At 35.1% G+C, this 16,638-nt stretch overlaps 1 protein-coding gene across 1 annotated transcript; it reads left to right on the forward strand.

The window, feature by feature from the left end:
* Nucleotides 1-7,702: 7,702 nt before the first annotated feature.
* Nucleotides 7,703-9,034, forward strand: LOC136775014 (SCAN domain-containing protein 3-like). The gene is made up of 3 exons (XM_066729490.1): nucleotides 7,703-8,092; nucleotides 8,162-8,393; nucleotides 8,475-9,034. The coding sequence occupies exons 1-3, from the start codon at nucleotides 7,703-7,705 to the stop codon at nucleotides 9,032-9,034; spliced, it is 1,182 nt and encodes a 393-aa protein (XP_066585587.1).
* Nucleotides 9,035-16,638: the final 7,604 nt, after the last annotated feature.

Below are 16,638 nucleotides of genomic sequence, written 5' to 3' on the forward strand. Positions count from 1 at the left end.
TATTAGCCTCATATTTTAAAAAATTTCAATCCAAACTGAGTTGCAAGCCCTTCTTTCCTCAAGATTTGACTTTAAATTTACTACTTTTTTCATATTTTTATGAACTTTAGGTCTCAACATAACCATTGAGTTCTGACATATCCCCTGCCAAACCAAGATCATTTTTATCTTCTTCTGGACATTCTGTATCAGGAAATACCACAGAGAATATCATTGAAGCCTCAGTTTCTTAGAAATTCTGCTGTCAATTTCCTACTTTTGTCTACAGTATGCCTGTAATATGAAAAATGAATAATTGGTAGTATTTTCATAATTATAAGCTTCTAGATGTTTTGGTCATAATATTTGTAAACTATTAGCCTCATATTTTAAAGAATTTCAGTCCAAACTGAGTTGCAAGCCCTTCTTTTCTCAAGATTTGACTTTAAATTTACTACTTTTTTCATATTTTTATGAACTCTAGGTTTCAACATCACCATTGAGTTCTGGCGTATCCTCTGCCAAACCAAGATTATTTTTATCTTTCTCAGGACATTCTGTATTAAGAAATACCACAGAGAATATCATTGAACCCTCAGTTTCTGAGAAATTCTGCTGTCAATTTCCTACTTTTATCTACCGTATGCCTATAATATGAAAAATGATAAATTGGTAGTATTTTCATAATTATAAGCTTCCAGATGTTCTGGTCATAATATTTGTAAACTATTAGCCTCATATTCTAAAGAATTTTAGTCCAAACTGAGTTGCAAGTCCTTCTTTTCTCAAAATTTTACTTTAAATTTACTCCTTTTTTCATATTATTATATACTCTAGGTCTCAACATCACCAAAGAGTTCTGATATATCCTCTGCCAAACTAAGATCATTTTTATCTTCCTCTGGACATTCTGTATCAGGAAATACCACAGATAAGATGATTGAAGCCTCTGGTTCATAGATATTCTGCTGCCAATTTCTTATTTTCATCCACTGTATGCCTGCAATTTAAAAATTTACAATCTTACACGACAAATTGATCAGTTTGTAAACTGATATATTTCTTAATATTGTTCAAATGAAGTAATATTTTTATTTAATCTAATTAATTGTTACAAAGCATTTAATATTTGTTCTTGACATATATATTATATCTTTGTTTCTTTTGTAAAATGTACTATCATACAATTAGCTCAAATCCAAGCACTGGTCAACTTGTATTCTATGTAAATAATATTTTTTTGAAATTTTACATCATCCAAATAAGCATTTTTTTTACCTTAATTTAATCTGAAACCTATTAAACAGTTGATATCCTCATCAGTTTAAAGAAAAGAAATAGCTAAACATGTATTTTGTTAAGGATTTCAGTACCTGGAAGTTTAGCATATGATTTTCAAATACCTTAACAATTACTTGCAATCTTGGCAATCACCGATGCACATAAATATTGAAAGTATACTTCTCCTTGGCACAGTATTGAAAATTAATCTTACTTCATCCCGTCAGCTGTATCCTCAGCAATGATACAATAAGCACATCACAATAATTTAATCTGAAATAAAATTCCACAAAGTACCACAAAATATATTACATTTAATATTATAAAATTCATTGTTATGCTTATCTAATTTGTTGATTCCATTATGTAAAAAATTCGTTTAATGAGTATAACCTCATCGGCTTCAAATAGGAACACTCTAATATTGTTTTTTAATTTATTTATAACGTAATTTGGTTCAAATTATTTTAAGGTTAATACTGTCAAACTTGCAGCTTAACCTGATTTACCGTAATAAACAAAGTAAATATATATCGCTGAAATACACACGCAGACACGCTGTTTACGATTGTGTGCAACTATATTTACGTTTATGTCTACTGACGTCACTAAACCTACGTTAAGCAGCCAACTTCAGCCCGAGACATACACTCTGGCTGGAGAAGAAGAAGAAGAAGATTATGAAGGAGAAGAATCTCAATTTTCGATATATATATAGCTAACTCAGTATGAGATCTCTGGATTGCATGAACCGTTTTCAATGTTCATGGTTTTAAATGAAAGCTTGTTCCAAACTAGTTTAAGGAAAGCTTTACTTAAATCATGACAGTGGATCATTCACGGAAATAAATCGGTTTGAAAATTGAGGCGGCCATACCTACTGTATAAGATAACGGTAGTGCTCGGCGGTATAGACATGTCATTATCTACTTTTATATGTACTTGCGTCGAGACACTACCGTGTCTCTTGATTACGCATGGGCACGATAGTCCCCAGTTTCTCGCTCGCGATGCGCGCAATGACCTCGAGCTCGCGTACGAACTATTCGATGCAGTCGGTACCCCGATGAGTATTGTATCTCGTGGGTGACGTATCGCAAGCACTTTTTAAATAATAGCCTACTCTAATAGGTTCATGTTTCTAATAAATATTACTACTGTTCGATTGTTCAACTTTTGATAATATGCACTCGAGATCCCTGTATACGACGAATGGCACTCGTTCTCCATTTTTGATGTTCTTGAAGGAAACCCAGCGATCCTCGGCTTTGCTCGGCGACATCAAGCGGAGATTATCGTTGAGCTGAGCGCAATTCTGCTCATGCAACTCGAGCCTCTCCAATGTGCGGAAGTAGTGGAGACATCTAAAAAAATAAAGTGTAATATAAAACATATGCAGTTATATTTGTATTTTTTCAGTATTATTATTATTACATACCGATCACATATATAATGTGCAATTTTGTTCTTGGTGAATTGGCTTCGCACCAGTCTCGAGAGATTTCTTATGCACATAAAATTTGCAGCTCCCTGTTCATCGTTGACGAGAAGTAGATTAGCATGCCTCAATCTCTTCTTCTTCGTTACCTGAAGAAGTACAATTCTGATTTTGCATCGATATTTTGCTCTTCATTTTCCAAGGTAAAGATGTTGACCGACACGTCATTATCCGTCTCGAATTTCGGGATCTGTTTTAGCGTAATCGGAAAGGTTATGCTACCGACGTCTAAAACATTCCGAAAATGTGGATAAGAGGACGTGCGCTTTAGATTAGCCGTAAGTTTTGCCGGATAGAGTGCCACCGCCACGGACCACGCGAAACATGCATTATCACTAGTTTCTAAATATATCAGAGCTTTCCTACTTGTGATAGCAGATGGCAGATTATTTCTACAACCCGCGTGCAACGGGTTAAAACGATTAATGTTAACTACTAAATAATGGATTTTTTGTAAAGCCCATCCACTATCACTCTCTTGAAATTCAATTAATTTTTTCATAATAACGTCTAAAATATTTTTCCCATACCAATCACTAAAATTATCAGTTTTATACAATATTGCGTTAGTCGTACTAATGTTTTTTTCATCACTATTGTCCTTGGAAATGAATTGTCCGTTAAATACACTGTTCGAAACAGTGACCGAGTAGGCTCCAATCCTGTGGTTAGATGGGAAGGTTTTTTCTCAAAAATAAAACTTTCAAAACACAATTTATATGGAGAAGGAATATTTATTTAAATAAATATTAATGTACAAAAATTTACAAAATATATACAAAAGAGAAGGAACCGCTAGAACACGACGTAGAATAATCGAATATCTAGGGAATTTGTTCCTGTAAAATCCTAGGGACTTTCTTCCGAAGAAGTTTCCCCAGAACCCAAGGAAAACAAACTCACGAGGTAGGATCGCGGTTACAGATCTGATGCGGGTTAGGGTTTACTACAGTCGCAGTAATACAACTTTCGAAAAAAAAAAACACTAGATTACCCCGGTTTTGGTGAGGAGGCTTCCGCGCAGCGTTGCCAAGTGTAGTGTAATTACACTACGTAGTGTCCATATCCTATAGCGTATTGTCCGAAAGGACACTACGCTATAAGATGTGTAGCCTTTGGGATACTACGCTATAAGATATGTAGCATTTGAGATACTACGCTATAGGATGTGCAGTATTTCGGATACTACGCTATAAGATGTGTAGTACGACACTATAATTTCTGTTAGTATATTAGTTTTCTATAATGTAGTAATAGTCTTACGAACAATACTTCGTAATACTTCTATCTTCCTCGTGTATTTTGATAGTTTATCTAGAATTGTTTGTTATTATTGAACATTGTAAAGAATATTGAAGTGAAAATTGTTCTGATAATGCATTTATATGCATATATAATTACCTAGTAAATTGAAAATTAAATAAATTTTTAAATATCGTGTTGGTCATTATGAAATAAATAATTTTATTCTTTTATTTTATCCCGAGGATGAATGATCCCTTATAATAATGCTGTAAAAAGTTTATCCTTTTTATAATTTTTAAGAATTTTAAAAAGTATGAAAATTTATTACTCTTGTATAATAAATAGTTGTTTTTCTTGTTTATATGAATTTTATTGAAATTAAATGTCTTTATTTATGTGAAAATGATCGTTGTGGAGATTATAAATTTATGTAAATGTCAACTGAGTTCTTTTTCCTGTAAATTATTATTAAGGGGTGATACTCCTGTAAAACGTTGTTTTTTAAAGAATTTTTATTACAAGAAGAGTAAAATATTTATTGATTCGCCGTAAAGTGCATGTTAATTAATATTAAAGTTAAAAGTTGCTGATTCACCCAATGCTGATGCCAATGAATAATCCATCGTTATGGATATTTACAACTCCGCATAAAGAAATTCTAGAAGTAATTTGTAAAAACAAACCTAAGTTCAGCATAGAATTAGTGGGCTCCGGAACGATTTATTTACATAATAATTGTTTGTTAACAGCTACTGATTTTATGTTGGAAACCGTACAAACCTATAAAATAAGCAAGTGAAGGAATTATATTCCAAGCCATAAATTTTCTCTTAATACAATTGATCCCAATAACAGCATAAATGCAGCGGACACCAACAAGATACCTCGATTCCACACTATACTAAGTAAACTCAACGAACATATAATACCCTCAGCGCCCAGCTCAAGGACCTCGAGAAGGACCTAGATAAAAAGGTCAAGGGAGAGGTCACTACCTGTTTCCTATCAATTTATTTTATACTATTCAACATTGTAAAATAACTCTACGAGGACAGAATAAATTTAGTTGTACCAATGTGATTGAATTTGCTTATCGCAGTGTAAACCCATAACAATATAGTGAAATTTAACAAAAAAAAGTCTAAACATTAAAATTTAAGGTTGTTTTGAACAGAAATGTCGTTTTTTTTTATAAACAAAAGGAGAAAAAATTTATTTATAATGGTTTTTTTAATGAAGTTTGAGGTATACTTTGCTTATTGCTGAGGCCAATAAGTTAAAAAATGTATTTGCAAAATTTCCAGTAAATTAGACAAATAATTTTTTATTTGCATTTCACGACGCGAAAAATTAAACGTTTTGAGAAAAACGCGTTTAAAGTTTTTGGACTTAAAAGTTCTGTTTACTAACACTTTTATGAATTTCATCCTTATCAAAGTTTAATCTGTTTGCGTACATGTACATATATGTATTGAATAATATTCAAATAGCAAATTATGTATAAAGCTTATTAGGCCAAACAAGGCATAAGACAAAACTGCGAACTCGTTTTCTTATTTCATCTCATATACGCGTTTTGAGAGTATAGCTTCGATAGATTTGTAAAGATTCTTAAATTATTTTTTTTCACTTGAAACTTTCGGAATATATTCTTCACATGTTAAAGAATCTTTTTACAATAAAAAATTGTTAACAAACAATTTGTAAATTACTCTTCCACCTTAATAATAGTCATACTTCTTTAAATAAATTATCTATATATACAGGAATAACGAAAAGTGTGGAATGTTACATGCTGCCTCACTCTCCAGTTTCACCATATATGAGCTAGACGAAATAAAAAATAAAGCAATGATATTTGAATATCAGGTAGACATTGAACTTAACTTATTGATATAACTATATTAAAACATAGATTTTAAATAGAATATACATTGGAGTAAACATTCCTATCCTGGATGCAAAGAGAGCATCCCTATACTTTCTCTACCTGCATTATCGCTTATAGAGCAATAAACCAAGAACTGTCTATACAATTTACCCTTTTCAGACATCTTTTTTTACATACGGGGAAATCCATCTGCGGTGCAAATAAGCCACCCGGGAGTTTCTCTTTTTTTATGACCATCTACGAAAACCCATCCTGCGATGCAAACATCCTGCTATCGCCAACTTTGTTTTTGGGAAAAATCTTCCTGTGACGTAAAAGAAGTACTTCCCGTCCAGAAAAAATATCCTTAGCCTTCCCTACTCGGTGTACCAAAAATTTCCTCAGCAAAGGAACAACATTCGCTAAACTGAAGATCTGATTGGTCCACAGGGTGGACGATGGACCCCTTCATTTTCTTCTCAAGGAGGGATAATTCATTAAAAGCCCTCGTTAGCCCTTAGGCAATGTCTTTTTGTCTGTTTCGTCTTTGATCTTGTTTTTTAAGTTTTTGCTCTAAGCGTATCAGCGAAAATCGATAATTATTTTAAATTAATTTCTTCATTTACTGATTTCTTTGGTGATGTTTAGTGTAATTGTGTGAAAACATTTTTAAAAATAGTAAAAGTGATAAATAAAGCAAAATATAAGCTTTAAATTAAACTACATCATTCAACTACCATCTTCAATCCAATTACGCTTAGTGACACAGACGGTATCTCGAATATACAAATCATCAATAATAAAAATCTCTTTGTAATCCAAAGAAATACGGTTTATGGTTTATTCCCCAGATTAAAACGAGCTGTAGCGGTAAAGCAAAGTATCGTAAAACCGTCCTTTGTTCGAATTAAATAAGTGTTCGATTAGTGGATTATCAATAACATCTGTGAAATACATTTGAAGCATATATCAGAAAAATAGGGGTAAGTTTGTTACATAAAATCACTTTTCGTCGCTTCTACTAACATTCTTTAATTTTTAAATTTGTAACAATTTCGTTGATATTTCTTTAAAGGATTTTGATAATGGAAGCTGAGCAAGAATTTTCAGTAAATGCCCTGTCTGAAAGCAGGGGTCAAACGTATTGAAAGATTTGGGAAACGGATCCTGCTTTGAAAGATTGGCTTCAGCCTCACGCTTCCAACAAGAAAGCATTATGCTCTATGTGCGAATCTTCCATTTCGGCGCACTATCATACATTACGAAAACACGCTCGAAGTAAGAAACATTTGGATTTGATGAGGCGTACAAGTAGCACAAACAGTTTGGACACCGTGGAAACTGCTTTAGAAATTCAAACAAAAGTAACAAGAATTGAATTAATTTTGATAGGATTCTTTGCAGAACATAACATAGCGTATCGTATAGTAGATCATCTAATACCTATATTAAAACATTGTTTTCAGGATGTAGATGTTTGCAAAATGTTACGTTTGGGAAGAACAAAATTAACCGCGATGACAGGTGTAATAGCATCTTCGTATAATAATAAATTATGTATTACTTTACAAAAACGCAAATTCAGTATAATGACAGACGAAAGTACAGACGTCTCCAATGTTAAAGTAATTTGCATTATTGTTAGATTTTTCGATGCAGAAATACAAAGTATTCGTTGCGCCTTATGGGATTTAATTGAAATTTATAGAGATGAAGATAGCAATGAAACAGCAGAAAATTTATATAACAATATTATTAATTCATTCACTGTTTGCAACATTCCTTTAGAAAATATAACCGGATTTGGTTGAGACGGATGCAATAGTTTGATGGGTTCACATAATTCAGTAGCGTCTAGATTTAGAAATGATTGTCCTAATATTACTATTTTGAAGTGCATATGTCATACTGCACATTTATGTGCGAATTATGCTTGTAAAACATTACCACGTGAATGTGAAGATTTAGGGCGCAATATTTATAATTTTTTTAAACTTAGTAGTAAGCGGCAACACCAATTTAAGGAATTTCACATTTTGTTGGATGCTGAAGTGCATAAAATGTTATATAGTACTCAAACGCGATGGCTTTCATTAAAAGCAGTTGTAGATCGAATTTTAGAGCAATGGGAGCCTCTTCAAATGTATTTCACACAGTTGTGGGAAGAACAGCATTTACCAGCAGCAGAGATAATTTACTCATCCATAACTCATCCATTCGTGAAATGTTATTATTTGTTCTTAAAATGGGTATTACCAAAATTTACAAAATTTAATTGACTATTTCAGTCTGAAAAAGTTATTATTCCATTACTTTACAATCAAGCAGCAGCATTATTTAAAGATATTCTAATTTGTTATATGGACAATAGCTATGTTCTCAGCACGAATGTGAAGGACATAGATCCTGATAACGAGCTTCATTTTCTACCAATAAATGAAATTTATTTAGGTTTAAAGGTATATACCGAATTGCAGAAACCCGAGATAATACAACAAGCGGAACATGTACAGAATTTTCGTCTGAATACGTTTAATTTTTTGAAAGAAGCAAGCAAAGAGTTATAAAAACGTTTTGATTTTAATGATTTACGTTTGAGAGATTTGGAATGTTTTATTCCTCACAAATCTATTGATCCCCAATTTCATGTAACGGTACCAACATTAACTTCTATTTTTGAAATGTTTCCTCGTAATTTAGATTCTTCCTGTTTCACCAGGCAATCAGTAGATGATGAATGGCGTCTACTACCTTTCGCACAGCTACCACTCGACACTACAAATGAAAAGTTAATAGATGTTTTTTGGGTTAAATTATTAAATTATGATGATATTATGGACCTACAAAAGTACACGAATTTATCTCAATTTGTTTTAAACTTGCTTTGCTTACCTCATTCAAACGCTGAGTGCGAACGACTTTTTAGTAAAGTTAATTTAACGAAAACGAAAAACAGGAACAAAATGAAGACAACTACATTAAAAAATAATTTGACTGCGTGGGAATGTGTTAAGAATAGTGGTACTTGTAAATTATTTGAACCATCCGCAGATATGATAGATCATTGCAATCAAAGCATGTACAATTTTAATACATCAAATACAGATAATGAAAATGAAGGTGTTTCCGATGAAGATTCAGAATACTTTATGCTGATGTAACGCCCGTTTCTCAAAATTGCGTAATTTACTGATATTTCAATTATTATCTTAAATTTAAAAAGAATATATAAATTTGTAACTTAATCTATAGTTTTTATTTGAATCTTCGATATTTGAAAATTCTTTAAATTTGTAAAAAAGTTATATGCTTTTAAATAAATAATGTTTATTCTTACAATGTTTTTCTTCATCTCAGTTTCATTGCATAAAAATAATATTTTATTTATAAATATATAAAAACAAATAGCTAGATTTCATACAAAAATTATTAATATTATGAAGCACTGTTGAAAATTTATTCAAGATCGGTTGAATAATTTTTAAATGATAGCTTATGTTACTTCCTAAACTTTGAAAAACTATACATCATATTATTATTTTATTGAGTTTCTGTTATATGCATCATCATATTAATGACGAAAATAGCAGCTAATACAGCCAACGAAGCTAGCCAAGACGCCAAAGACCGATCCTGTTAAAATGGAATTTCAGCTTATCAAAGTCTTAACAAAGATAAATTTTTCTCGATTGAAACTTCCATAAAAGACATTACTCTTCATCCTAAGTAATTAATAATATGATTTTATGTGTACTCAGTTAATTGGCATACGATTTTCGGCACAAATCATCAGTTTTGCAGGTGCGGTAATCGAAATCTTTTAATTTGCAAGTGACTTTTCATGATTGGTCAACGTCCTTCCAAATTGACCAATCATATTTAGTCATTCATTCTCCAACGCATCTTAGGTATACTTCCAGTTGAAACTACAGTTTGTAGTCTAGACACTTGCTATACCACGTAGAGTAGTATATTTTGTTCTCGCCACTTACTATGCAGCGTAGTGTAATTCAAAATGGAGGACTTGGCAACGCTGCTTCCGCGAGTGGATCTGATCGGGTCTGGGTTAATGGGATCCCTCAAGCCCTCTGTAGCCAATATTACGGAAAGAAAAACGAGGGAAAATTGTCCAGCGCTATTTTTCAACCGATTTCAATGTTTTTGGGCTTGTTGGAATCGTTAGGACTCGCACTTTGTCATAAATAAAGCCGTATTTTCCACAAAAACGTGAAAAAAATAAAATTATTTAAAAATTCGCATTAATATTATTTAAACGCAAAACAAATCGAAAAATCGAGCTTCTTTATGACGAGGTGCCAGACCTAACGATTCCAACAAGCCCAAAAACATTGAAATCGGTTGAGAAATAGAGCTGTACCATTGTCCCGCGTTTCTGAGGTGGACGAAAACCAAAAATTTTTAGGAAGGCAGCTAGGCTTCCGCCCCTCTCGCGGCTCACGCTAACCTGTTCCCCCACTCCAGCATCGAAACTTACTGCGAAACTTTCCTCATATTTACGCTATTCCCCTATCTGTAGCTATACACATATAAATACCGCTAAAATAATGTTGAGAACATTTCATTTCGCCGATATAATGAAATTGCTAAAAATGCAATTATCATTTTGAAATAAAATTGTAGAAAAGGAGATTTCGTAATGCTTGAAATATAGGGCATACGGCGAAACGCGGGACAATAGTACAGTCGTATTTTTCAACAGAATTTGATGAGACTAGTAATAATTAAAGCCATTCTTCATGTAGATTGTCCTAAAGAGCTCGCATTTTCGATAAAACTTATAGTTTTTCAGCTATGAACGTTTGAATTTGCACGGCGCACAAATACATATTTCTTCTCTCGCGTAGATCAGCTGTTGCGCACGTCCATCTTCAATCGTTCATAACTTGAAAACTATAGGCTTTATCGAAAATGCGAGCTCTTTAGGACAATCTACATGAAGAACGGCTTTAGTTATGACTAGTCTCATCAAATTCTATTCAGAAATACGCCTGTACCATTGTCCCGCGTTTTGCCGGAATTACAGGTCTTCAAGCGTCACTGACTCGTTCATTCTGCTATTTATTCCGAGCAAAGTAAAAATGCACCAACAACTTGGGTAGCATCATTGAATAGAGCGTGAAAAGTGGGGACGCTTTTATGATTTTTTCATAATTTTGCAACGCTTCTTTTGGTCATTATAATGCAAACTGTAACAAGATGCGTACTCGGAGTAAATAAAGTTGGCTTCCCCTTTCCCCTCTGCAGCTTGTTGCCTTGTCCAGCGTATGTAAACCAGCATAGTAGGCCTATATATATACGGGTGTGACTGTGTTAGTGACTCGTGGAGTGTACTGTAAACAAACACACATAGCGTTTACCATGTATGTACGTGGGTCTTATTTTCAATCGCGAAATTGCCCTTCTAAATTTATTGCATTGCACCTTCTACGACAAGCTTCATAAGATTAAAAAATACTCATAGCAGCAAGTACATTATCGAGAGCTTTTAATGTAATTTCTCAATGTGCAATCGTACTTTTATTTGTTCCGAAATAAATAGCAGAATGAACGAGTCAGTGACGCTGGAAGACCTGAAATTACGGCAAAACGCGGGACAATTGTACAGGCGTATTTTTCAACAGAATTTGATGAGACTAGTCATAACTAAAGCCGTTCTTCATGTAGATTGTCCTAAAGAGCTCGCATTTTCGATAAAGCTTATAGTTTTCCAGTTATGAGCGATTGAAGATGGACGTGCGCAACAGCTGATCTACGCGAGAGAAGAAATATGTATTTGTGCGCCGTGCAACTTCAAACGTTCTTAGCTGAAAGACTATAAGCTTTATCGAAAATGCGAGCTCTTTAGGACAATCTACATGAAGAATGGCTTTAATAATTACTAGTCTCATCAAATTCTGTTGAAAAATACGACTGTACCATTGTCCCGCGTTTCGCCGTATGCCCTATATTTCAAGCATTACCAAATCTCCTTTTCTACAATTTTATTTCAAAATAATAATTGCATTTTTAGCAATTTCATTATATCGGAGAAATGAAATGTTCTCAACATTATTTTAGCGGTATTTATATGTGTATAGCTACAGATAGGGGAATAGCGTAAATATGAGGAAAGTTTCGCAGTAAGTTTCGATGCTGGAGTGGGGGAACACGTTAGCGTGAGCCGCGAGAGGGGCGGAAGCCTAGCTGCCTTCCTAAAAATTTTTGGTTTTCGTCCATCTCAGAAACGCGGGACAATGGTACGGCTCTATTTCTCAACCGATTTCAATGTTTTTGGGCTTGTTGGAATCGTTAGGTCTGGCACCTCGTCATAAAGAAGCCCAATTTTTCGATTTGTTTTGCGTTTAAATAATATTAATGCGAATTTTTAAACAATTTGATTTTTTTCACGTTTTTTGGAAAATACGGCTTTATTTATGACAAAGTGCGATTCCTAACGATTCCAACAAGCCCAAAAACATTGAAATCGGTTGAAAAATAGCGCTGGACAATTTTCCCTCGTTTTTCTTTCCGTAATATTGGCTACAGAGGGCTTGAGGGATCCCGTTAACGAGTGTGCAGCGACGTATAGATGGGATGAGATGACAAAGATATGCATAGCATTAGGGAAATTAGATGGAATAGCAAAAGTGTGGCATGACGGCCTAAAAACTACCCGATATTCTTGGCCAGAATGGGAAAGTATGATTAAAGATATGTTCCCAAGTAAGATAACTTTCGGTAGGCAATTGTATGAAGCGGTGAATTATCAAACTAGTTCAGGGCAAAGTATATATGATTATTGCTTTCGTAAATTATCCAAAATAAATAAGTTAAATATAAAATTAACACAAGAACAGATTGTCGATTGCATATTGGAAGGAATTAAGGAAGTACGTATTAAATTAAACATCAAAGCAGCGCAATGTAACACGTTTGTGGAACTCGCAGAATATGTAAAAAGTCTTCCTGCTATTGCCGCACATACAGAGAACAAAAATAAACAAGAGGCGCGGACAAAGTCGAGCTCAGTTGGTGATAGAAACAAAAACGAACTAGTTTGATTTGCTTGCAAAGAAGTTGGACATAAGAGACACCAATGCCTTAAATATAAAAATAATAAGTGTACGCATATTTATCGCCTAGGGCATAGTATAGAAGAGTGTAGAATTAAAGAAGCACAACAAAAAAATGACCGAGACAAAACGATGAAATATATAGGGTGCAAGATGGACAACAAGTATAAAAAGAAAGCTAAAGTCAATAGTGAGAATGCTGAATGCATGATCGATATGGGAAGTGAAGTAACACTGATTAAGTATTCACTAGCTAAAAAAGTACATTTAGTTATTGACCAGCTTGCACAGTCTATTAATTTACAAGAATTTTATGAGTCCATAGTTATGTCAATATATAGAACAGTAGCCACTGTACAAATTGAAAAAGTATCTCTAAGAATTGAAATGATAGTAGTAAAAGACTATGAAACAATTTTCGAATTATTAATTGGTCAGAGTTTTTTTAGATCACCCGTCAGTTTTGATAATTAATGGCGCCGCTAAATTAGTCATTACTGGGTTAAATAATCCAGGGGAATTACTCGCGATGGAAAAAAATAAGTACAGTGTAAATTTGGTGAAAGGACAAGAATCTAATGATGATAGAAAAAAATGGCATTTTGTATGCGGAGATATTTCAGTGCAGGAAAAAGAAGCTTTGAGGCAAATACTGATAGAACATAAAGATTGTTTTTCGTTTAAAACTAGCGGATTGGGTGAAACCAATATTACTAAAATGCACATAGAATATATTACCGATAAACCCATTGAATACCGACCGTATCGCTTATCGTTAGTTGAGCGAGAATAGGTTAAGATTATTATTGAGGAGTTATTAGAAAGCGGGATAATACGTCCTTCTCGATCACCGTACGCGAGTCCCATTATTTTAGTTTCTAAGAAGGACGGCGGTAAAAGAATGTGTATAGATTACCGCGCTCTCAATAAAATCACAAAAAAAGATAAATACCCTTTGCCCTTTATAGACGATCAGATAGACAGGTTAGGAGGGTAAAAGTTTTTTATCACATTAGATCTGTCACAAGGATTTTATCAAATTCCTTTAACTGCTGAATCTGTACCAAAAACGGGATTTGTGACCCCAGATGGTCACTATGAGTATCTGAGAATGCCATTCGGGCTGGCGAACGACCTCAGTGAATTTCAAAGAATGATGAACTTAGTATTGAAGGGGTATGTAAACTCTATAGTCCAAGTTTATATAGATGACATAATAATTCCAGCAAGAAGTGTAAATGAGGGTTTAGATCGTCTACGAAAAATATTAGAAAGAATAAGGGCACACAATTTAACTCTCAAATTATGTAAGTGTACTTTCTTTTCAACTAGTATAGAATACTTAGGCAGGATTATATCAGAAGAAGGGGTAAGGCCTGGAACTACAAAAGCTCAAGCTGTACAGGAAATGCCACTGCCACGGAATGTGAAACAAATAAGGCAATTTCTTGGTCTAACTGGCTACTTTCGAAAATTTATTAGAAATTTCGCGACCATAGAAGAACCTATGACTAGGTTGTTAAAAAAATATGCACCATGGAAATTTGGACGAGAACAGGTAAAGGCTGTTAAGATGATAAAAGAGTATTTAATCAATAAACCCGTATTCAGAATCTTTGATCCTAATTTAAAGTCGGAAGTCCACACAGATTCGAGTAAAATCGGGATTGCAGGAATACTTTTACAAATTAATCAAGAGACAAGAGAACGATATGTAATTAGTTATTTTAGTAGACAAACTTCCAATATAGAATAAAACTATCATTTCTATCAGTTAGAGACTTTAGCAGTGGTGGAGTCTTTGAAGTATTTTCGTGTATATTTAGTAGGAATACATTTTACTTTAGTGACAGATTGTATAGCAATCCGTAGTACAGCAGAGAAAAAAGATATTGTACCAAGAGTTGCAAGATGATGGATTGTTATGCAAGACTACAATTTTGATATACAATATAGACCGGGAGTAAAAATGAATCATGTTGACTGTTTGAGTAGAAATCCACCAAAGGTAATTTCGGCTATAGTAAACGTAATGGAGGGTGAATGGCTTTTGGCAGCTCAATTCCAAGACGAGGAAATATGCAAGATACGCGACTTGTTGAAAACTAAAAATATTGGGGCAGGCAGCAAACAATATTCTACACTGTATGAGGTTAAAGGGGAAATTTTGTTTAGGAATTTAGAAGATGGCTCAAAAAAATGTGTAGTGCCCAAGGCTAATAGATGGCAAATATGCAAGTTATGCCATGTTGATATGGGTCATTTCGGAGTGGAAAAAACTCTGGAAAAAATCCGTGAAAATTACTATTTCCCATTTATGCGTAAATTTGTTACCAAATATTTTAATGGAATTTCCCTTCTCCATTATACAAAATCGTTAAAGGTGGATTTCGACGGCCATAATCGTCCCGGTACAGGGAAAATTAGAATTCTTTAATGATATCAAAGAGGTTGGGCGCCAGGTCAGATCTCGTAACCAGGCCATCTAGCACTCCACCCATCCCGTCCATTCAGTCTCTGGCTAGTCAGAGCATTGTTTTAGTAGAGGGGCAGGATTAGGAGGACAAGGTAACCATAGGGCTAACGGCTTGCGGAGTTCAATAAAATAAACATTAATTAATATTGAAGGGGGTCGTACAATTTATTCTTGTCTTCGTTTTCCCCACATAATCTTCTAAATACAATTCCGATTACAACCTCTCTCATTCTCACATTAGCATACACACATTCACACTCGGACTCGCGAGTCAAAGGAGCGGGGATTCTTCAACAAATCTATTTTTCCCACGTCCCTCCGCATGACGAGAATCTCCCGATTTCGGGGAATAAACCCTCCCAGTTTATAAGTAGCCAAGTCCCGTAGGACGCTTTCTCGTCGGGCCAGGTCATCTCAACTCGCAGGGAAGGCCCCAGGCACTCACCCCCTAATTGCGCAGTTCAGAAGGGCCCCACCAAGAGGAGATGCTCGGAGGGAGGTTCGCGACGAGGCCAGCCGATACCCCGACTGACTCCAGACGATGGCAGCGTCGAGGCATCGACCCCTATCTTCATCTCCGATCGGACATCCCGAACCTGGTTGAGATAGAGATGACCGGCTCGCGCTCTCAACTATTGACCAACCGACGGACTTACTTCTCCCTCAATTGAACGACAAGGGGCCGGTTCCTTCCCACAGGAGAAACTAACTTCGCATTCTCTTCGGCTGGTGGATACCTGGGGAGTGATGCTCCGAGTCACCTCGACGGCCCTGAGACGAGGGGACCTCCACACCCTCTCGCCAACCCCCGATTCCTCTCTTCAACGCACCCGAGTGGGTCTCCGGGAGGGACATTCTCTCACCGGAGTAACGACCATTGGGGAAGATGTTGAGACAATGACGGGGAGCCACATATCGAAGGTGAGCCGGAAAACCTCCCCCCTCCTGGGTCAGTCCACCCAGCTAACCTCGTCATGCAAAGTACATTCAAAATTACACTGCCCTACCTGATTTGAATTCAACCCGGTGAAGTCCTCAGGTCAGTTTCTAACACCGAACTCCTAGCAGCTCCCGACTCCCATATCTATCGGTGGCCTGGTGCAATGTTTGGACGCCTCCTTCTCTCCTCTGTCTTCCGCCGAACTCCTATACCTCCGACTGGCTCTCCATCTCAGGTCCTGGACGATCTCGATCCTTTTCTGGAGCCATCCACTTC

Source organism: Prorops nasuta, unplaced genomic scaffold (genome assembly GCF_024137725.1).
Source record: "Prorops nasuta isolate Cenicafe-Biocafe unplaced genomic scaffold, Cenicafe_Pnas_1.2 PNAS00007, whole genome shotgun sequence".
In the NCBI taxonomy this organism is placed as follows: domain Eukaryota; kingdom Metazoa; phylum Arthropoda; class Insecta; order Hymenoptera; family Bethylidae; genus Prorops; species Prorops nasuta.